Raw genomic sequence first — 23,567 nt, 5'->3', positions numbered from 1 at the left:
CTCGAGACAAGTTCAAGCTTACATATAGATGTTCGTTTTGAGTTTGAGCTGAATATTAAGCTCCAAATTTCAAGTTAAACTTGGAGGTCAAACTTGACAGCATTCGAGATTAACTTGACTCAATTACACCCCTAGTTAAAGATCCATGTTGCTTTCTCTAATTTTAGGTATAACTTTTCCTTCGTTTAGTTTTGGATAGATCAAATTGGTTTCGAATTTTTTTTTAAAGTTTATTTTTTAATATTATATTATTTGAACTCGAATACAAATATTGGGTATAAGTATCCTTTTGGCATACATTAAACATACTAATTTTAATATGAATTAAAATTTTATTTCTATTAACTCGAATATAAATTTAATTCAATTTAATTTAATCACAAAAAATTTCAAACTCAATCAAAATAAAAAATGACTCGACTTAATATTTCAAACTTAAAATTACTTGACTTCAGAATTACCAAACAAATAACTTGAAATAATCTAAACTCGAGTCTCAAACTCGAATGAAAATAAACCCTACATGATTCACAACTCGAAAATCAATTTCACCCCTAAACCCACTCCATCTTTTTGAAAATAAACCCTACGCGGTTGAAAATGAACTATAGATGTGAAAACACATCTTTTTGAAAGTCAAAATAATTATTGACCAATCAGAGACGCACACGAGGCAAAATTAAGATGAAGCAACTGTTCCCTTTTCAACTTTAGAGCGCGTGCGACACAGAAGCCAATGAATGGAAACTCAGAACCCAAAAGGGCAGTACATGACTGGCAACAAGTTGGCTTTTCACACAGGACAGCGCGCGTGAAGAGAAAAAAAGAACAAGCTAAAAATGTTATAGACGACAGTCAAACTAAAATAAAATCTACTTTAACGTTATTATAAATCCACTATTCTTGTTGGGCTGCCGTAACAGTGATTGTCCCCTAATTCTCTTGTCTCTTTTCTTTCAAAAATTTTTCAGTAAATTACACTTGATGTCACTAAATTATTAGTAAATTTATATTTTTGTCACTTAATTTTTAAGAGTTACAAATAGTAATTAAATTATTTAAAAGTTTTCATTTAAGTCACTGGATTATAAATTTTCTTTTTTAAATCTGACTAGCGAGTTTCAAGTGACTATTCAATAGTCGGTACGATGGATTATTGCTTGTTGATGAGTAGAATAACATACATTAGATGTAAGTCAATCTAACGATCAATGTCAAATATTGGAGAAGAAAGCTGTCTGGATTTTGGTTTACAAATTCATGACATTCAAAGCTAGTTGATGAAAAAAATTAAACTGTAGAGGAGAATGGGAAGGAGAGATTTCATCAATGCAAGTGGTGCGAGCAAAGAAGGCCAATAGCGATTTTAATAGCAGGTGGCTTAAATGAAAACTTTTGAATAGTTTGTAATCATTTTATAATTTTTTAAAGTTGAGTGATCAAAACGTGAACTTACTAATAGTTTAGTGACCTTTAGTATAATTTATTTATTTTTTTGAGATTTTTTCCTTATTCAATCATTATATTAAATTTTAATTACATAAAAAAATAAGTTAAATTGGACTCTTAATTAAGAGTAAAACTTTTTTCATAAAACTTAAAATCAAATTTTTACTTGAAAAATATAAAAAATTACTACTTTGAATGGATATGTATTAGTATTTAGGTGATATCTTTATTTTGTGTTTTAAGAGATTGCATTCATTTAATTTAACACGTTAATAATTATAACATAATGATAAATTTAGACTCTAATTTTTATTTATTTTATTACTTTAGTTCTTAACTTTGGTCCTAAGCCTAAACTTTAGTTATTTATGGTCCTAAGCCTAAACTTTAGTTATTTATCTCTTATATTGTTGTCTATTTATTTTAAAAACATATAGTTCTAATTAAATTAATGAGTGTATTAACATCTAAAGTTTATTTTATTTTCAAATTAATAAATTTATTTTTAAATTAAGGTAATAAAATTTAAAAAAAAAAGTAATTTTAACTTTTTTTTTTCATTTCAATCATGTGTTTTTTTTTTTGAAATTACAACTCACAACAGATTAATTATTATCACCATGGTTAATCATTAAAAACATTAAATTTAATTTGACTATTGCATACATAATTTACCAATCAAATGAAGTTTTTAATAATTAAAATTAAATAATATAAGAATAAATCTTAAAATTATATATGAATTTTGGTTTAATGTGTAATTGTATACATGAACTTTAATTTGGTGCAATTATATACGTGAAACTTTGATTGTGGTTCAAATGTATGTATAAAACTATAAATTTGATTCAATCATACAAATATAAAGAAATAAATACTTCACAAACAAGTGGTTGGGTACAATGATAAGGTACTTTACATCCCAAAAGGAGAATGTAGGTTCGAATAACATTCTTGAGAGAAGCAGCCAAAAATCCCGAAAATAGACCATAAAATAGATAGGTATAAATACAATATAAAAGAAAATATAAAAAAAGTGAATTTTATAACATGTTTAGAGGTGACCATACCTTAGAAAAAACTTTTGCTTTACTTTTTCTTTTCTTTTCCTAGCTAATCATCCAATTCACATTACTATTATAGTTTAAATATGAAACTCATTAGTTAGAAGATGCAAAATAGGGTTAATTGTTTTTGCTCAATCACTTCATCACGGTGTATGATGCGACTCTACAATATAAGGGCTAAATAAGTTAATTTTTAATTTTTTTTAATTTTTAATTATTCTTTTCACATGATTTAGTATTATTTTATAACATTAAATTTTAGAACAAAATTAAATATTAAGAAGTGAAAACTTTTTTTAATTTAATAAAAAACCCTTTTTTCTTTTATGTTCTTAAACTTTTTTCCCTCTTCTTTTTCTTTACTTTCCTTCCAACACTTTCCCTCTCATTTCCTCCCTTATCCCATGACTCCCACCTCCCTCCCTCGTGACTCCCCTTCCCTTCTTCTTCTCCCAATTCCTTCCCCCTTTCTCCCATGACTCTCTCTTCTTCCCTTTCCTTTTCCTTTTCCTTCCTCCCATTATTAAATCACTACACTCGTCATCATCATGCGGTCGCCGCAGGGTTTCCGCAACGGCGAGACCCCTTCCCCTCATAACCGAATCCCTACGCCTCACTTCCACAACACCGTCACGCTCCGTAAACTCAAACGCTTCAACTCACTGATTCTCGTCTTCCGAGTCACCGCTTTCACTTTCTCCCTCGCTTCCTCCGTTTTCATGGTCACTAACTCTCGCGGCTCCGGTTCCCCTCATTGGTTCGATTATGACGCTTTCAGGTTAGTTTTTTCTTAACCTTTTTCTTTTACTTGCTTTATACCGAATTTAATCTTAAAACATAACAAGCTTATAAGAAAGCATTTAATTTTCTTTTTCTTTTCCTCCAAAATTCGAATTCAAAAAACTAAAGCTTTAAAGAAATTTAAAATTCAAAACGCGAAATCTCACCGCAGATTCGTTTTCGCCGCGAACGCAATCGTTGCTCTATATTCATTGTTCGAAATGGGCGTTTCCGTTTGGGAGATTTCCACTGGCTCCACTCTCTTCCCCGAAATCCTCCAAGTTTGGTTCGACTTCGGCCACGATCAGGTTCCTGCTATAAAAAAAAATCGAAATTAAAATCCTAAATTTGAGTTAACTTTTTGTTTGTTAAATTATTTTTTAATATTGGATTAGGTATTTGCGTACTTATTGTTGTCGGCGGACTCCGCGGGAACGGCGTTCGCGAAAACGCTAAGAGGTACGCCCACGTGTACGGACTCGAACTCGTTTTGCGTGCAATCGGATATCTCCGTGGCTTTAGGTTTCGCCGGGTTTTTATTTATCGGGTTGTCGTCGCTGCTGTCGGGTTTTCGGGTCGTCTGTTTCATAATCAACGGTTCTCGTTTCCATCTTTAGGTTTAAAAAGAGAGAGAGAGAGAGAGAGAGAGAGAGAGAGAGAGAGAGAAATATTTTTGGATGTGTGAAGAAAATATTTAATGCGTTTTTTGTTTTTCTTACTGTGTATCGTACACTGTAATTTTTATTTTTTTAAATTTATGTGATGAACTGATAATTGATTTGTCATTTGTGCTTATTTTTACAGTGATGGCGTGGAAATTTGTATGATTTATTTTATTTATTATTGTATTTTTCAGCTTATTAAACGTGATTTATATAACCAAAAGATATTACTAAAAATAAATGTAATTTAATCTAAATGTGTGTTTAAGACCGCTCTTTAGTAAATTTCATTTATATATATTTTTAAGAAAGTTATAATTATAATAAACACAATTAAATAATATTTAGAATTATATATTAAAAAAAATTGTAATGAATCAATGATAGGATTGAATTTATAATTGAAATGTTAACTATAAAAACATCTGCTGATTAGACTTTCATCAATCCAATGACAGCTCAACACCTAGGACAACTCCACCATTGATGTGAAATTTATCATTTAGGGTTCCATTTCATGGTGTGACTAATAATAGTCCACAATGTGATTTTTATTCTGAATACTTAAATATTAAAATTCGACTATTCGGTATTTTATAATAAAAATTAAAATGTATTTTTTTATTTAAAAATAAATAATTTAATCTTTATACATTAAGTTAAAAAATTAAATCGATTGTTTTATTAAAAATTTAATTTAAAAATATTTAATTCATGTACGTCGACGTGGATGTATATAACTGTTTACTTATTCTATTTGTCATAAAAGTCAGACCATTTTAAGGTCCTAGGCCCCTTAAATTTTAGGAAATTATGATTTTGGAAATTCTTATTTTTCGCTTTTAAGTTTTAAAAAAAATTTAACAAACTCCCTCAAATTTTTGAAAATTCTTATTAAACTTTTTGTGTTTTTTTAAAATTTTTTTAATTAAACTCACTTAAAATATTTAAAAATCCTCATTAATCTCACAAAAATTTAAAAATTTAATTAGACCACCAATTTTTAAAAATTTTACTAAATCCCCTAAAACTTAATCTTAAAATCTATCAGTGAGCCACATCAATTCAATAGAAATAGATGAAGATTTAAAGGATGAATTTATTTTTTAATTTAACATATTGCTTTTACTTTTATTTTTTTTATTTAGTTGAGTTAAGCACACACTAATGTAAGTATCATTTAGTGATAGCTAATTTCTCCACCGAAGTAGTTTATGCTCAACAAAATACAAAAAACCAAGGAAATCCATGGTATATGGATAATTAAAAGAATAAAGCACTAGGAATACTTGCAGTTGTTGCATAATCATGAAAGCAAAAAAAGTAAAGAGGGCCCCCACTCCACGGTAGTGGGGCGCCTAACCACACAAAAATAGGATAACTTGTGCTAATGCAATGCAAATCGTATATGTGGATTGACGGGTTTGACAAAGGAAAAAGCTGATACAAATTATGTGGGCACCCAGAGTTTTTTTCTTTCCTTTATAAAAGTGATGTCAAGTTTTAGAAACACCAGAACACTCCAAAAATAATGGACAAACAGAATAAAATCATGCCTCATCATGTACTATTTAATCAGACATTTCACATCTGAAGAACAATAAGATATTGACAAGGCAAAGGGCTGCCTTTTCTCCTTTTTTCTCCCAGTGGGAGGAAATAATGAAAAAGCAGTGTAATACATCAGAAATGATGCTACTACCACTTACGCTCTTCAACTCAGACACTGGATATTTTTATACCTGTGTGTACATTTAAAATATTCTCTCTATCCAAGGTGCATGAATACAAATTTGAATTCTCTTTTTAAAAATGCCATGTCTTATTATTGCACCAACACTTAATAGTCATATCTCTATCCAACAGTGTAATAGCAAGGCTTGCAAGGAACGTGTCATGTGGGTGCATGTGAATGGTAATCATGAACTAAAAATCGGCTTCAACATCACAAGCTACGAGCATTCTAAGGACTATAAAGGAAGGAGCCTTTGTTTTTCCTATAAAAGGAAATGAATGGAAACACAAGTGATTTGATGTTATCATGTGACTTGAATATACGGACATGTTATTTGAAGGATGTGGAGGGTCAAAACTCTACAACTATAGTGAAAAGATGTCGAACATCAAATAGCAACGTGCTATCACTAGGACTTGGCTTAACATGTTGGATAGAGATGTTACCGATAGGAATACTTCCAAGGCAAATATCATGCAAGCCCATGCATGTATAATCGCTATCTTGACAAAAGCATCACTAAATGCATTGAAAGACAAAAGTTAATATCCTTCAAATCTAACGAAAATCGATCATAGATCAATCTTTAGTATGTAAAAGAAGATTGACCAAAACAAGCAGTTCAATTATGCAAAGAAAACTAACATGTTTACGAACATAATCTAAGTTCTTATCTAACATGTAATATAATTTAACTGTCTAACGGTTTCAGTTTCCCTCATATTTGGGATCGGCCATCACGTAATGGTAAGCAATTACCAGTCCAAATATAAAAACCCCTAAAAAATTGGCAAGAAACCCCAGCTGCTGATCATCAATCATCTGCATGAACATGTAAAATCCCCAAAAATCAATAGCTCATCACAAACTAATTGTGCTATGGTTTTAACAAATATTGGAAATAAAATCGATAATATGAAGCTTCAAAAACTATCAAGTAGTTTCCAGACACTTGGTCCCATCAATTTAAGCACATTCTACCTCAATTTCAGCCCATAATACAGGACAACAAATGCCTAATATCGTTGGTCATAAGCTCGAATCTTTACACAAGCAATCAGCCGACTAAAGTTGATAAACTTTGTCGACTATAATCATAATAAAGCTTCAATAGCATCTGGGAGTATGACAAGTTAACAGTCTTAACAGCTACATTAAGTAAACCATTTGCGGAAGGTTGTTCCATACAACTTCAGACTAAAATTACTTCATTTTCTCCATATAGTGGGTTGCTTCAAACAGTCACCATCATTTCAACACTAAAAATTACTTCATTTCATCCAACTCTATTCATATTAATTAGCTCATGGTTCGAGAACTATTTACACATTGTTTTACACATAGTATCAGAAATTATCAGTAAACTAAAAGGGATGTCATTCGTTTATTCGGGTCCAAAATTACTTCATTTCATCCATTTCTATTCATATCAACTAGCTCATGCTTTGAGAACTATTTACACATTACCATTAGCAGTTTATCAGTAAACTAAGAGGGCCGTCATTCGTTTATTCAGGTCTAAAATTACTTCATTTCATCCAATTCTATTCATATTAACTAGCTCATGCTTTGAGAACCATTTACACACGGTTTTACAAATTACTAGTAGCAGATTATCAGTAAACAAGAGGGCATTTGCATATGTCCCTATAAAAGAATCTAATTCAAATAAATTTAAGCTTTCTACTCTTCAAACTTGACATTAACAAAGGTCACTCATTTTAGAGATCCAATTTACATATCCGACATGGACTGACATGTTTGTGGAATATTGTCCAGAATTTTGACAATCCAATCAACCATCATACAAATGTAAGTTTAAAGTACTCAGTATATTCGAACAAAAAAACCAAAGTGTTAAAGAAAGAATCGGGGTTTTTTTTTTCAGGGAAGAGATGACAGAACTTGAATCCGTATCTTTGCGGGTATTAACACTTACATTAAGATGAAGTAAATAATCTGATTAATGCAGTTCGCTAACTGATAATACAGCAATCATAGCTTGGTTGGTACTTTTACCTTTCAATTTTTTTTTCAATAAAAGTGATACGTAAAAAAATAAAAAAACAAAGGACAAATTGCAAATAGCAAAAGTACAAATCAAATGAAAACTAAGATTCTCAACCAAAGTTTCATAAAATTCAAATCCATATTCTACCGTAGACGCATTAAAACCTGAAAAGTTGTCGGCATATGAACACACTAACAAACTGCCCCAAAATTTTAAAATGTCATAAATGGGCTTATCGTTGACCTTTAACACGCATTTCTCATCAAATTTCTTCCTCATAGTTCCAAATTTTTATTTTTAAAGCAAAAAAATTGTCTAAAAAACCTAAAATATATAAATTTCCACTAACTTCAAATCGGAAAAGAAAAAGATTTGAAAAGATAGCGATCGCAGTGGGATTCGAACCCACGACCTTTAGATCCGGAGTCTAACGCGATATCCACTCCGCTATGCGATCACTTTTTCTAGCAGTTGCCTTAAATTTACTTATATGAGAGAATCGCGATGACTCACCAACTACCAATCAAAAGCAGAACCTAAAATGTTTCAAATGAATAAACGCACACACAAAAAAAAGGAAGAAATGCAAATATATATTTACACACACGCATATCCAATCTGTTTATAGGCAGAGAGAATCTAAAAGAAATCGGCGATCTGCTAAAATGTTCAATTGAAAAAAAGAAACAACAAAAAAAAGAGAAATGAAATGCAATATACACCCCGTATAATCTGCTCATAGATACAGTGGATCTAAAAGAGATCGGCGATCTACTTTAAACTCGTGATATTTTGCAACGGTGACCAAAACTGAAAAACAGAGGCAATAAAGGGAAAGAACTGAATGAGGAACAACGTACCTTTGTGGATCGATGAGAGGCCAAAGCGTCGAAACAATGAGTAGATATCAAGGAGGAAAAATGACGAAAAACTGAAAAGCGGAAAACAAAAAAAACGTTTTTGAAGTCAATGGTTTTTCAGAATTTGTGTAGTTCGTAGCAACGGTTTTAGGAAACGAAACGACTTGCATTTTGGGTTCTTTTTTAAACAAGAAGTTGGCCCAAAGGAACAGAGCCTAGAAACAGAGGTTGTGGAAATGAAGAAAAAATATTTATTAGTGTGGCTGCTGGGATTCGAGCCCAGGTCTCCACGGCCACAACGTGGAATTCTTACCACTAAACTACAGCCACAGGATATTCATCGTAGCCAAATCCATAATCACTAGATCTCAAGGGGAAAAATGACAAAGCTGAAAAGCGGAAAACAAGAATACGTTTTTTTCAAGTCGATGGTTTTTTAGAATTTGTGTAGTTCGTAGCAACGATTTAGGAAACAAAACGACTTGCGTTTTGGGTTCTTTTTTAAACTATAAGTAGGCCCAAAGGAACAGAGCCTAAAAACAGAGGTTGCGAAAATGAAGGTAAAATTTTTTTTCTTTGTGTGGCTGCTGGGATTCGAGCCCAGGTCTCCACGGCCACAACGTGGAATTCTTACCACTAAACTACAGCCACAAGATGTTAGGAGCTTCAATATATAGTTATTTCAACTAATTATAACTTAGATTCAAGGTGAGAATATGATAATTTACTTAATCAACTGATTTAATGGTAGGAATGTAAATGAGACACTCACGTTACCTTTTGGTAGGTGACCGTATGCCCACATATAGTTGAGACACTCCCAACTTTGTGAGCCAGGCTTTCAGGGTAGTCGCTCATAGTACATTGGCTCTCAGCAAAGCACAAGAAACAAAACCCTCTCAATGGATAATACCTTCAATTAGGGGCGACTAGAAATTTTTTTTATGGGAGACCGAAATTGAATTGTAATTTTTACAATAGTAAAAATGCAATTTCACCCTTTTAATAAACTATATCTTTATAAAGGCATAATTGGAAAAAAGCCCTCAACCTTTGGGGGCTTTTGGATATATGCCCCTAACCTTTTTTTTTTTTGAAATCAGCACTTAACTTAACGGATTTTTCAGACATCAACCCAGTTGAAACAGTAAACGTCAGCTGACCGTTAATCAACAGCCAGTCAAAAAATTTGGTCTACTTGGCGTTGCTGTTGATCGATGACGTGGCTCACATTAAAATAAATAAGCTGACGTGGCAAAAAAATTAAACAAATTTAATAATCATAAAACCAAAAAAAACCTTAAATCCGCAAACCCCCAAAATCGTTTTCCCAAATTTTAAAATCCCCAAATCGTGAAATTCCCTAAATCCCTAACCTCCAAAATCTTTCATTGAATCCCTAACAATCTTCAAGTCCCTAAATCTTCAAATACCTAAATCGATAGCATTCCGAAATCTTCTTGAAATCCCTAAAATTTTTACGAATCAAATCGTTGAGAACGAAAAAACATCAACAATTGTGAGAGTTTCCGCAACCCAAAATCAAAAGGTAGGTGCTTTCTTATTTGGTTTGTTGGGAAAATAAATTCCATTTTTGGTTTGATTAGTTGGTTATTTGTGATTTACTATTGCAATTTGAGTGCGAAAATGTAGGGTTTGTTTTGTCGATTTTTGATGCGATGGTGGTCCTAATGTTGTTGATAAAACTGTTGTAAAAATTGTAGATGGTTAATTGTGATTTATTATTGCAATTTCAGTGCTAGAATGTAGGGTTTGTTTTGTCGATTTGTGATAAGACAATGGTCCCGATGATGTTAATTTCTGTTACCCAAGCAAAAAAAGTTAAAATTGTAGACATGTGTTACTATTTTGTATTGTATTCAAAGAAGTGGTCCCGATGTAGGTAGTGAGTTCTGTTTTATTATTTTTTAATGTTTTCTGCTCAGAAAAATATTTGTTTATTCAAAGCAAATTGCTTTTTCTCAGAAAAGATGTTAAACTAGTAGACTTCTGTTACTGCTTTGTTTGTTTTTTAAATGTTTTTTGCTTACAATGTGTTACTGTTTTTTGTAGATGTCATCAGATGATGAATATTATATTATTTTGCATGTGGGTGGACACTTTGTAAAGGATCCATATGTTAGATATGTAGGTGGGGAAGTGATTAGGCTTAAAGAAGACCTAGACACAATATCTTATTTTGAATTATGTAAATAGTCAAAATTGGGTTAGGGTTTAACACTTTCATGTTAATCTATTTTCATGAGCCTGGTACAGTAGGGTTACAAAATAATCTAAGAGTGATTTATGATGACACTTCAAACATAGCTATGTTGGACTTTTGGGTCAAGTTTAAGGATTGAGTTATATGTTGAACATGAGGTTGATAACCCAATAATTGTAGATAAAATTTTTTTGTTGACTACTGGGGAGGGTGATGTTGAACGGGTGGAAGTTGATGGGGAGGGTAATGATAAAGTGGTAGAATCTGATGATGAAGGTGATTTAGAAAAGGTAGAATCTGGTGAGGAGGGTGATGTAGGAAAGGTACAAGCTGATGGGAAGGGTGTGTCTGCTACTGGTATTGAGGTAGATGAAGATATTGGTATGGAAAATGGTGGACATATTAGTTTAAGGTCTACTATTTGAGAGGATAATGATAGTGAAGTTGCTGGTAATGAATATGCTAGTGATTTTACAACATCAGATGGAGTGGATAATGTTGCTGATGAATATGTTGGTGATTTTGTAACATCAGATAGAGTGGATAATGTTGCTGATGAATATGCTGGTGACTTTGCAACATTAGATGGACTAGATAATGTTGCTGCTACACGTAGTGGGAAAGAGGAGGATGGAAATGAGACTGATGTATGGGACTCAGATGAACATGGAAGCTTGGTTGAGTCTGATGAAGATGAAGAACATGAAGATGGTTAGAGAAAGAGGAGCAAGTTTCCCTTATACAATGATAAGTTAAAGTTTAGTCTGGGAATGCTGTTTAAGGATGGCAAACAGTTTAAGAGTGCAATTCGAAAGTACTCCAAAGAATGTAGAAGACAACTAAAGTTTATTAAGAATGAACCGAAAAGGGTTGTTGTGAGGTACATTGCTTCCTCTAACTGTCCATGGAGAATTAGGGCTAGCTACAATCCTGTTGCGAAATGCTTGCAAATAAAGACGTTTCAGGATGAGCACCATTGTTCGGTTAGTTTTAAGAAAAAAATGGTGACTGCTGCTATGATTGCCCAATATTTTGAAGCAACCATCAAAGATCATCCTAAGATGAAGCTGAGGGAAATTCAAAGAAAATGTGCTTCTGAGATGCATGTAAATGTGACCATTGACTGTTGTTATAGAGCAAAGAAAATAGTGAATGAGAAAATGGCTGGGAATTATAAGGATAAATTTGGTTTGCTATGGGACTATGTTCATGAGTTAAGGTTAAAGATGCCAGGAAGCATAATAAAAATGGCTGTTCAAAGGGTGACAACAGACTCCCTTCCATATTTTAAGAGGTATTATGTGTGCTTTGATGCACTAAAGAGAGGCTGGAAAGCGGGGTGTAGGCCACTCATTGGATTAGAAGGTTGCTTCCTAAAAGGCCCATTTAAGAGTGAATTTCTCATAGCTGTTGGAAGAGACGCAAACAACTAAATGTTCCCTATTGCATGGGCTATGGTTGAGGTGGAGTGCACTGATTCATGGGGTTGGTTTCTCAGTCTCCTATCAACTGATTTGGGCTTAGAAGATGGGTATGGGTACACAATTATCAGTGACCAACAAAAGGTTAGTAAATATGCAATTTTAAGCTTGATATTATTTTTTTTAATCTGTTATTTGTATTTAACTAAAATTTTCTAACAATTTATCTCGTTCATTAATATGACTTAGGGCCTTGAGATTACAATTTCTGACATACTACTAAGGGTGGAGCATAGGAATTGAGCGAGGCACGTGTTTGCAAATTTGTCAAGGAGGAAGTTAGGGAAATCTTATGAGTGTGATTTCTGGCAGATTGTAAAGTGCACGACTGAGAGGGAGTGGAAGAATCTATGTTCAGCACTGGAGAAGAAAGATAAGGATGTTTACGATAATCTGATGAAAAAGTCTCCAAAGATGTGGACTAGGGCATTTTTGGGGACTACTTGTAAATCAGATATAGTTGACAACAATTTGTGTGAAGCATTCAATTCAAGTATTGTCGAAGCTAGGTTCAAAAGCATTATCAGAATGCTTGAGGATATTAGGACCAAGATGATGACTAGGATAGTACAAAAAAGGAAGTTATGTAATGGATGGAAGCAAAATTATGGTCCATTAGTGAAAGCTAAGTTTGATGCCAACAAGAAGGACTGTGTAGAGTGGCAACTGATATGGAATGGTGAAAATAGATGTGAGTTGAGGAAAGGAAGTTACCAGTATATAGTGGACCTAAGTCAAATGATATGTAGTTGTAGAAGTTGGCAAATAAGTGGGATTCCATGTTTCCATGCATGTGCTGCCATGTATCACCTAGGGCTTCAACCAGATGAATATTTGCATGAATATTATTACATTGATACCTACAAGAAAGCTTTTGCATGAATATTATCACATTGATACCTACAAGAAAGCTTACTTTTTTCCAATGCAGCCCATAAATGGGCCACATGATTGGGAAAAAACTGGTATTCAGCTTGTGCTACCTCCTATTGAAAGGAAGATGCCTGAGAGGCCTAAAAAGAATAGGAGGATGGCCAAAGATGAACCCAAAAAATTGAAGCCTGGTCATTTGAGTAGGAAAGGTCTACTCATGACATGTACTCAATGTGGCCAACATGGCCATAACAAGCGGCCTTCACAAATTCGAAACAGGTACAGTGTTGTTCTTTAGTTATAAATATTAAGTACGTTTTTTATTTTAATTTTTTTTTTATTTTGTTTAACCAATGATTATGTTTAATTTTTTGCAGCAAGATGCCCAACCACCTAAACAAAAAGGGAAATCTTTCATTAAAAGTTCAACTACCTTAGATAAATCTAAGGGAAATCTTCTATTTTTTGCAGTAAGTTTCTTCCTTTTACTATTGATATGAGTTATTTTATACAATGTTAATATTAATATAAAATGCTCTTGTAGTCTAGTAGAACCACAAGCAGCATGACGACAGTTTCATGCCAATATGGTACTGGACAAACTTCTTCAACACCCAAGTCGCGAAATAACAAGCGAAAGGCTCCTCTCGACCACTTGGGAACACAAGAACCAGTTGCAGGAAACACGAGTAAATAATCGTTATTTTGTTTTGAATGACTTCTGTTGTTTGTCTTGTGATTCACTATAATAACTTGCTTTTGAACTTGTGTTGTATATGTTTTCTATTTAACAGGACCATCTCGTGACAGCTCGTGATCTAAAAAGCACTGTGTAAGGTATTTTGCCTACAACATTTTGGCTTTGGAACAGAAGATGGTAGTTACATTTTGAGCCTAAAATATTTTGGTTTTGGAATTTCCCGTTGTTGAATGTTATTTTGTTGTATTGAAAACCAATATGTTGGTTTTCATTTTGGTTTATGTATAGCTCACTCACATTTTGGTTTTTGGCTGGTATAGCGTTGATGGTGTATAGGGTGAATGTTGTATAGACTAATCATATGCTTTTATAAAGTACATTTATCGAAATTGTAAAGTACATTTATCCAAATCATATGCTTAAATGATCAAATTTATCCTTTTAGTCTTATGTTTATTGTCACTGCATTATTTATTAAGCTAAATTAAATTAGGCATAAACAATAAATATTGGTCATTACTTCCAAGCATAATGTTAAATTACATAAAAAACAACCAATATTTTTCAATCAACATTTGCAACTGCTAGTTGCATATGCCTCTTACCAGTACTGCCAAAAAAGAAACCTATGGTGATGCATACAATACATAACATAGAGCAAGAAAATAACATCTTATACATTGACTTCTCTTTCTTGATAACTTTAATTTTTTGCTTCATGGTCAACATTTTCTTCCTTAATGCTACTTCTCCTTCAACACCACAAATTGATCTACCTCCTTCAACCTCAATGTCAACAACACTATTGCCACCATTATGTTTACCATCAAATGCAACCAAATCCATAGCATTCTTTCTAAGTGCTAAATTATCCTTCAAAAGATTTTGTTCACTATCACGTAATTGACGCAGTAACTCAGTCGCATGGTCACACATTTTCCCATCGTACCACTTGAAGAAATCACAACCACCGTCCTACAAACAAATCCCAATTCAGCCAAATTGAAATAATCCAAAATGAAAACAAAACAAATACTGAGATTTATGAAATCATCAAAATTGAGCTCAAGCTTAATTTGCAAATAAAAATTCTTTACTTACCCAAAAATCTGAACAACCATAAAACCTCCTCCCCGAATTTAAATCGCTCTATGAAGTGTCTCTTGGAGCTAACTTATTACAGTGACATTTTACTGCTGGTCCATCGTAGGCATACTCTTTCCGCAATGAAGTAACAACATTTGCATATGATGATTTTTTCTTCGAACCATTCGAACCATGCGTTACCCAATCTTTAGGCTGACTATTCAAACTATGTGAATCCATGATTTCAGACGACAAGGAAGAAAAATAAAAATTTCTGGAAAGATTAAGGATTTCACGATTTGGTTCTAAAGGATTTCACGATTTTGTTCCTAATAGTTTTAGGGATTCAATGATTTGATTCGTAAAAATTTTAGGAATTTCAAGAAGATTTCGGAATGCTATCGATTTAGGTATTTGAAGATTTTATGGACTTGAAGATTGTTAGGGATTCAATGAAAGATTTCGGAGGTTAGCGATTTAGGGAATTTCACGATTTGGGGATTTTAGAATTTGGGAAAATGATTTTGAGGGTTTGGGGATTTAGGTTTTTTTTTTGGTTTTATTATTATTAAATTTGTTTAATTTTTTGCCACGTTAGCTTATATATTTTAATGTGAGCTACGTCATCGGTCAACAGCAACACCACGTAGACCAAATTTTTTAATCAGCTATTGACTAACGGTCAGCTGACGTTTACCATTTCAACTGGGTTGATGTCTGAAAAATCCGTTACGTTAAGGGCTGATTTCAAAAAAAAAAGATTAGGGGTATATATCCAAAAGCCTCCAAAGGTTGAGGGCTTTTTTTACAATTATGCCCTTTATAAATTTTAAAGGATTAAATCAAATTTTTATCATTTTAGGGGGCCAAAGTGCAATTTTACCTTTACTAATTTAAAATTTTACAAATTTTAAAGGGCTTAAATGAAATATTTTTTTCATTTTAAGGGGGATCGAGGCCCCTGCTAGCCACCTTAGCTACGCCTTTACATTCAATTATTGGGAATTCGATTAAGTATCTAACGAACAATACTTTAAAGACTTTTTGTAAAGAAATCGACCAATACTCTATATATATTTCATCCTAGTGATAAGAGAAAAATCATTAAATTCTAATCATAAATAACTTAAATTAACTAATTCAATTAATCAATTCATACACAATTTTCATGTGGTGATACTTAAATTAGTTGTTGCTAATAGTTTTATTATTGTTATTTAAATGAGAAGGTATATATTCTAACGTTATAGTTTAATATAGGACCATGAGATGCTTTATTCCTTTGTCTCTTTGTGGATTGGAATTTTATCAAATATTATAATAAAATTGTTTTGATTTTTAATAATAACTTTAAGAATTACATAAACTATTTTTTAGAAAATTTTTATCTTAACAAATCTATTATTCTTTGAAAATTTTCATTTAAGCCAATTGAGAGGCCACTCATTTTTTGCTTTCAAGGGGCCACCAAGGCATAACAATCTCGTACAGCTTTAGTAAAGAGAATGTCAGAGTAGGATCATATACTATCATTCATGACAACAATTAACATGTAATGGACATGACACGTAGCCGACCACACAAGCAACCTACCATCCATATTATCGATGACATGGCACTTATACAATGAAACTAAGTTGAATATTGTGAGTCAATTGACCCCACAAAAATAAAAAATAAATAGTATTTATAAAATTTTAATTTTTTATGTAATTCATGTATTAATTTAGAAAGATTCAAAAATAGCCTTACAAAAAGAATTTATCCCATACAAATTTGAAAAGGACTCATCAAATTTTAAAAAAAATTATATAAAAATAAAGTAATAACTCTTCTTTTTATTTTAATGCTTTATTGATTAATCTCGAGAAAATTAAGATTATGATTTTCTTATGATAAATTAAGATTTTTATATAATATTTATTTATTTTATTTATTAAATAATTTTTTAATGAGATTCCTAATTTGGGTAATAATTTTTAGAGGTCGATTAATACAAATCCTTGAATATATTAGGATTAATTAATACAAAGCCTTGAAAAAATTAGTATTAATTAGAAATTTAACCTTTTTATTTAGAAATTGTTGTTGCTAGTGTGATTATTATGAATCTCGTGTTCGAGAATTGATATATTGCATTCTCATAACACTAAAAACAGTTAAGTGAAGTTTATTTTTGTGAAACAAAATTAGTAGTGGCATGTTGGCTTCATAAAAACCTTATATATTTAAGGCTTAGATATATTTGTTCTAAATGTTTAACGAGAATGGAAAAATATTTTAAAAGAAAGTCAACTAGTGAAGTAAAGAAAGACCAAGAAGAAAAAATTGCATTAGTTTATATGACTTCTATAAATGTTTTAATTTTTTTTAAAATTGACCTCACAATCTGAATTTTCTAGCTCTGCCCTTCCATATACACCAACACATGAGAAACTAAGTATCAACTCCTTCTTCCCCCAAATACTTTAGGTAACCTTCTTCCTCTTCAGAAAACTTTAAGGCTTTGCTTGGTAGAGTAGAAAGAAAATTGTAAAGATGGAAAATTGAAGGGGTAGAAAACTAGAATAATGAAAAACATAAATTTTCTTTCCGGAGATGTGCTTAGTAGGAGAGATAGAAAAATAGAATTTGTTTCCATCTATTACTTGGTAGAGTTGAAAAATAGAAGGAAAGAAAGTAAAATATTTAAAAAATGCATAATTTTGAACTAACATACGCATCTCTATCATTTTCTCTCCTTCTATCTTTGCAATTTGGACAGATTGATTTTTATGCATTAGGATGAAAAATGGTCATCCGTTTTATTTTTTTTTCTCTCACTTTTTTTCAAAACCAAGCACACTCAAATTATTTTTCTTCCATTTTTCCACCCCTCCTCCCATCCCTCCACTTTTTCACCCAACCAAACACATTTTAAAATATTACTTGATATAGTAAAAAGAAAATTGAAAAGCTGAAAACCTAGAATGATGGAAAATATAACTATAAGCGCGCTTGGTAGAAGAGATGAAAAAATGGAAAGAAAATAATACATTTGAAAAATGTATAATTTTGAACTATCATACATATATCTCTTATTTTCTCTCTTCTCATCATTCCAATTCAGAAGAAGTATTTTTTGTAAATTCGAATGGAAAATAGTTATCCTTTCTATTTCCTTTCCTCTCACTTTCTTTCTAACCAAGCATAATCAAGACTTATTTTCTTTTCACTTTTTCACTCTTTTCTCTCATTCCTCCATTTTTTCACCCAACCAAACACACCTTAAGTCTTTAACCTTCTCTTTTCCTCCTTTCTCCCTCATCTTATTACTTCGACTCTTCACCTGCCACATATGAACCGACCTCTCAATCTATACTATCTTCTCCTCTTTACCTCCTCCTTGATGATTCCTTGAATATCCAAATTATTATATTTAAATTTTATAATAAACTGAAAATTAGAAGAATTACACGAATAATTATCTATAAAAATTTTATAAATATTTTTTTTAATGAGTAACTATATCGATTAAACACTTTTTTTTATTTCAAGGCAAGTCTTTTACTACTGCAACACGGACTCTGACGATAATACAAATAAAAATCTTACGTAACCAATATATAATAAATATTATTTTGGAAATATAAGAAATATATACTCGGAATTTCAGTTCAAGGGAGATTTTAATCTGTCACGGCTTTGGAAAACAGGTCAAAGTTGAATGTTTTAGATCTGACGCGGAAGGGTGACGCTGCACTATTGGCAATCATGCACTTCAGCTGTACTTTTCTACCCTTTAAACCGGACGTTAGCTGTATCCGACGTGGTGGATAAGCCGACACACTAAAATTTTGGACAGTTATCTATTTGCGGATCACCATTAAAATATGATTCCAACCAATCCTAGTCTGACGCGTATGTCGCTCAGTAAAATATCACCATTCACCATTGACGCAGTTGTTTATTTCTTTTACCAATATTATTTTTTTATATAATCATAGAATTTCTATATTTTATAAATTGAAATTGTAATGGTTAAATAAAACAAATATGTAATATTTAATTATAAAAATATATGAATATTAACCTATTTTTTATATTTTTATTATTTTTAAATAATCAAATGGGTCAAGTTAGACCGAGGTTGAAAAATATAAACTTAAGCTTAGTTCAAAGTAAGTGACTACTTTATCTATAAATGCCTCTATTTATAGCCTTACATTTTATACTTTTATTTGCTTATTCGATTTTCACCCGTGTAATTGATCACATGATCATTCTTTTTATTTAGAAAATGTCACATTATATAATTTAAAAGGAATTTTTGTTATAGTGTAATTAATTGAATTTCAATTATTAAACCAAAATGGTAAAAGCGATTAATTTTTGAAATTAAAGATAGAGGGACAAATTTCAAATGTTAAAAAAATATAGGGACTAAAAGTAGAATTAAACCTTTTTATTTTTTTAATTTCAAAGTAATAATATATACAAATTTTTTATTTTGGTTTTATTTTGTATTTTTACGGGATATTTTAACTAGCAGTAAAATTTAATATCCATTTAAAAAATTCTACATCGATCACTTTAACCTTTTTTATTTTCGTCTCATACCATTTGGATAAACATAAATAAATTATCACAAATTTTCAAATTATATAATTATTAGTCTTTTACAAAAATATTAAATTATATAAAAAATTAAAATAACACGTATGAAAAAAAATACCAAAGACAAGTGTATTCTAGTGTGGCATCAAACAAGAGTGTCCCAAAAGAGTCACCCCACCGAACACGCTAATCGGTGAAAGAAAACCCACGTGGCATTCCATAATAGGCAGGACAACTGTAATTAAAAAATTTTCCCAATTTTAAACTCATAACCACGTCATCACCACCGCGACTTCACGGATTTATCTCCTTTTAACTGCAAATCACTTCAAACATCACTTCAACTGTATACAAGCTTGTTCTAAATTCTACTACCTTACATAGTTTTAATTTAGTATTCTTCAAATCCTTTAAAAGAATTCTCAAACTTCTTCATAAATTTCATTAAACTAAGCAAAGCCCAGATTTTATCTTCACTTTCTCTTTCCAAAGGTATAATTTTTTATGGTAATTTTAGGCCATTGGATGCAGATTTAGATCTGAGACAAAAAAAACTTATATATGTATTTAAGGTTTGGTGTGGATTATAGAGTTGTTAATGAGAAGCTTTTGATTGTTTGTTAAGTTTTCATTATTACTTCCTCTCTCTAGTTGGTACTAGTTTGGTCAATAATTTTTCTTTAATTTTGCTTTTTTTAGTATTTAAATAATTATTTTTTAGGTCATATTTTTGTATATATTAGTCCATAATCTCTCCATTTGAGCAATAGGAAAATTTTGAGTGTTGTTTGGCTTTGTTTTCTCTGTAGGATCTGAAAAAAAAAATGTCGTCAAATGGAACTGACAACTCAACTTCTAAGAAGCCTCCAAGTCCTTCTCCTTTGAGATTTTCCAAGTTTTTTCAGGTAAAATTGATTCAAAATTTAAGATTTCATGTTAATAATTAGGGTATGATTATCCCAATAAATGAAAAAAACATGACAAAAATCGAACATATATTCGTATCCGACATAACATGTTTTTGATTATATGCAGTCCAACATGAGAATTCTTGTTACTGGTGGAGCTGGATTCATTGGCTCCCATTTAGTGGATAAATTGATGGAGAATGAAAAGAATGAGGTGAATTCAATTGAAAATTTTTATTGCTTATTGATTTTGTGATCACATTTTTGAAAATTCTTATGATTTTTTTTGTGTTGTTTAAGGTTATTGTCGTCGATAACTACTTTACCGGCACAAAGGACAATCTCAAGAAATGGATCGGACATCCGAGATTTGAGCTCATTCGTCATGGTATTGTTCATTGGGACATAGGCTGAGAATGTTGTATGTTTGTGTTTGTATATATGTTCATGTTCTAAATTTAGTTTGTGTTCAAATCAGATGTCACTGAGCCGTTGCTCATTGAGGTTGATCAGATCTACCATCTTGCTTGCCCGGCTTCGCCAATCTTTTACAAATACAATCCTGTTAAGGTATGTTTATGTTCTGTCTCCTAGATCAGACATCGGTAATGTGAGGATTCTTATGTCTGAGAACTGTGTTCTTTAATGGCAATAAACAGACAATAAAGACGAATGTGATCGGTACATTGAACATGTTGGGTCTGGCAAAGCGTGTCGGAGCAAGGTTTGAGACTGTTACTTATCGATTTTGTATAGGTTTTTTTATAAGATTCTCATGGTTTGATTGTCTGGAAAACAGGATTTTACTTACCTCAACTTCAGAGGTTTATGGAGATCCCTTGGAACATCCCCAGACTGAGAGCTATTGGGGAAATGTTAACCCTATCGGTATGTTTTTCGATATCGAGAAAGAGTTTTTTGCTCTTTCAATCCTCTCACCTGAGTCCAAGTATCCTAACGATCTTGTTACGCATATGCTGCAGGTGTTCGAAGCTGCTACGATGAGGGAAAACGAGTGGCTGAAACTTTGATGTTTGATTACCATAGGCAGCATGGCATAGGTAAACAATGCAGCATTTGCTCGCCGCTCGTTTTTCATATCTTTCATTTTCCCGTATGAAGATTCTTACACTCATTTTTCATGATAACAGAGATTCGAATTGCTCGGATCTTCAACACTTATGGACCACGCATGAACATTGATGATGGTCGTGTTGTTAGCAATTTCATAGCTCAAGCACTCCGGTAAGTAATACGATGTTATGGAGATATATAAGATGATTCCCAGTGCTTATACCTTACTTTTAAATTTTGCAGCAATGAGCCTTTGACTGTTCAATTACCTGGAACACAGACAAGGAGTTTCTGTTATGTTTCCGACATGGTACGCTGTTCAAATTCTTGTTCAAAATCGAATTATTTTACGTATTAATGGCACTTGATACTCATATTTTTTGTTTTAATTAATCAAGGTTGACGGCTTAATCCGACTTATGGAAGGAGAGAACACCGGACCAATCAATATCGGGAATCCAGGTGAATTCACCATGCTCGAGCTTGCAGAATCCGTGAAGGAGGTTAGTTTTCTGTACATTTCTCGTATAACCAATGTATCCCAGAAAACAATCAATTTAGTTGTTGGTAATGTGGTGTTTTTTGCAGCTTATCAATCCTGAGGTGAAGATATCGATGGTGGAAAACACTCCTGATGATCCCCGACAAAGGAAGCCGGACATAACCAAAGCAAAAGAGGTGCTCGGATGGGAACCAAAGGTGAAGTTGCGTGACGGACTTCCACTTATGGAGGAGGATTTCCGACTGAGGCTCGGGGTTCCAAAGAAGAACTGATTGAAAGCTATTTTGCAGCAACAGAAGTTACAAATATAAAGTGCTATTGCTTCTTTTCCTTTTTATAATCAAATTCCAATATGCTTATCTTCAATGCATAATAATGGCAGCAATTGAGTTATTTTGGATTTTGTTTTTAATGTTTTTTGAACGATATTTGAGTTAAATGGAACACAATTTTTGCCTTTCATAATTCATATTATCTTATAAACTTGAAAACACCCCGAAGTCAAATATTAATAAATTTGAGAAAAAACTCACATCTTACTCGAGTTCGAGTTTGAGATTAAAAGTAAAAAGTTTTTCCGAGTGACTCTTGAATATTTAAGAATGATTTATCATTCAAGTTGAAAAGTACTTAACGATTTTTTAAAAGATTGAATATTAAAATTGAATATTTATTTTAAATATAATGTCGTAAAATAAAAAATATGTATTTAAATTATATTTAAATGCACTAATATTATGATACATTAAATATATAATTTAAATTATAATAAAAATATTAAAAATAATTAATTAATTAATAAATATTGTAATATATGAAATATATAAACTCAATTTACTTAGTAGAAACATATAAACTTAAATTATAATTACTTAAATGTGAAGTATCATTTTTGTGTAACTCCTTAATAATATTGTGATATATAAAATATAACAATTTTTTATTATTTTTTTAAATGATTGATATAAATTATTTGTAAAATTTAATTTAAATATATAAATTATATTTATTTTTTATAGTTAATTTTAATAAACAAATTTATAATTTATCACATAAAATAACTTTGAAAAACGAGAAACTAAATTGACTTACAAAATTACTTGTTTGTCATTGCTTTTGTTTTAAAATATTGCTTTAACTTAAAAATCATTCAACAATTTTTGATCTCTAGTGGATCTCTCAATAGGGTTCGAACCTAGATGAAGTTCTGACCATCTATCAGAGAAAAAAGAACGAATAGATTTTGTAGGATTCCCAATAAATTCTTCAATTTCTTCCGAAAGCAGATAATTATTCATCCGCTTCTCACGTTTCGTGAATAGCCGGAATATTGAGGAATATCTAGAAAGGTACTTAGGGAATCAGTCTGATTCTATCTCCATTCGTTCCGTTTGAAGAAAGGAAGAATCCCAAAGAATCAATCTTATTTTTAGTTGTTGAATCTTTCTTTAATTGATCAATGTGTGATATTCCGAATCCTCATTACTAATGGAATCGAAAAGATCTCTGGATTGATCAGAAGATCTTTTCAATTGGTGAGAATCCGTTACTTAAACGAA

General features: G+C 31.7%; 3 protein-coding genes, 1 long non-coding RNA gene and 3 other non-coding genes across 8 annotated transcripts; 2 read left to right on the top strand and 5 right to left on the bottom strand.

Moving 5' to 3' along the window:
- Positions 1-2,312: 2,312 nt before the first annotated feature.
- On the bottom strand, positions 2,313-3,922 carry LOC121207770 (uncharacterized). Its single transcript, XR_005902882.1, has 2 exons — positions 3,704-3,922; positions 2,313-3,608 (listed from the first exon to the last, which is right to left on the bottom strand). It is a non-coding gene; the product is annotated as an uncharacterized lncRNA (long non-coding RNA).
- Positions 3,035-4,081, top strand: LOC107897827 (CASP-like protein 4C1). Its single transcript, XM_016823409.2, has 3 exons — positions 3,035-3,294; positions 3,469-3,604; positions 3,692-4,081. The coding sequence occupies exons 1-3, from the start codon at positions 3,065-3,067 to the stop codon at positions 3,911-3,913; spliced, it is 588 nt and encodes a 195-aa protein (XP_016678898.1). The 5' UTR covers positions 3,035-3,064; the 3' UTR covers positions 3,914-4,081.
- Positions 4,082-6,221: 2,140 nt separating this feature from the next.
- Positions 6,222-8,859, bottom strand: LOC107897826 (dolichyl-diphosphooligosaccharide--protein glycosyltransferase subunit 4A). Its single transcript, XM_016823408.2, has 2 exons — positions 8,565-8,859; positions 6,222-6,515 (listed from the first exon to the last, which is right to left on the bottom strand). The coding sequence occupies exon 2, from the start codon at positions 6,513-6,515 to the stop codon at positions 6,402-6,404; it is 114 nt and encodes a 37-aa protein (XP_016678897.1). The 5' UTR covers positions 8,565-8,859; the 3' UTR covers positions 6,222-6,401.
- TRNAR-CCG (transfer RNA arginine (anticodon CCG)) lies at positions 8,089-8,161 on the bottom strand. The gene has a single exon. It is a non-coding gene; the product is annotated as a tRNA-Arg (tRNA).
- TRNAH-GUG (transfer RNA histidin (anticodon GUG)) lies at positions 8,823-8,894 on the bottom strand. Its single transcript has one exon. It is a non-coding gene; the product is annotated as a tRNA-His (tRNA).
- Positions 8,895-9,143: 249 nt separating this feature from the next.
- Positions 9,144-9,215, bottom strand: TRNAH-GUG (transfer RNA histidin (anticodon GUG)). Its single transcript has one exon. It is a non-coding gene; the product is annotated as a tRNA-His (tRNA).
- Positions 9,216-19,817: 10,602 nt separating this feature from the next.
- LOC107897825 (UDP-glucuronic acid decarboxylase 6) lies at positions 19,818-22,473 on the top strand. Of its 2 annotated transcripts, none has more exons than XM_016823407.2 (12): positions 19,818-20,016; positions 20,334-20,429; positions 20,560-20,646; positions 20,733-20,820; positions 20,911-21,002; positions 21,092-21,156; positions 21,232-21,320; positions 21,416-21,493; positions 21,584-21,677; positions 21,750-21,816; positions 21,905-22,009; positions 22,095-22,473. In XM_016823407.2, exons 2-12 carry the CDS (start codon positions 20,349-20,351, stop codon positions 22,278-22,280), a joined length of 1,032 nt encoding a protein of 343 aa, XP_016678896.1. In that variant the 5' UTR covers positions 19,818-20,016; positions 20,334-20,348; the 3' UTR covers positions 22,281-22,473. The 2 variants fall into 2 exon arrangements, with proteins under 2 accessions (XP_016678896.1, XP_040934078.1); XM_041078144.1 differs by lacking the exon at positions 19,818-20,016 and adding an exon at positions 20,116-20,178.
- The last annotated feature ends 1,094 nt before the right edge of the window (positions 22,474-23,567 follow it).

The sequence above is a fragment of the Gossypium hirsutum genome, chromosome A10 (assembly GCF_007990345.1).
Source record: "Gossypium hirsutum isolate 1008001.06 chromosome A10, Gossypium_hirsutum_v2.1, whole genome shotgun sequence".
In the NCBI taxonomy this organism is placed as follows: Eukaryota; Viridiplantae; Streptophyta; class Magnoliopsida; order Malvales; family Malvaceae; genus Gossypium; species Gossypium hirsutum.
This window is presented reverse-complemented; position numbering and strand designations above follow the sequence as displayed.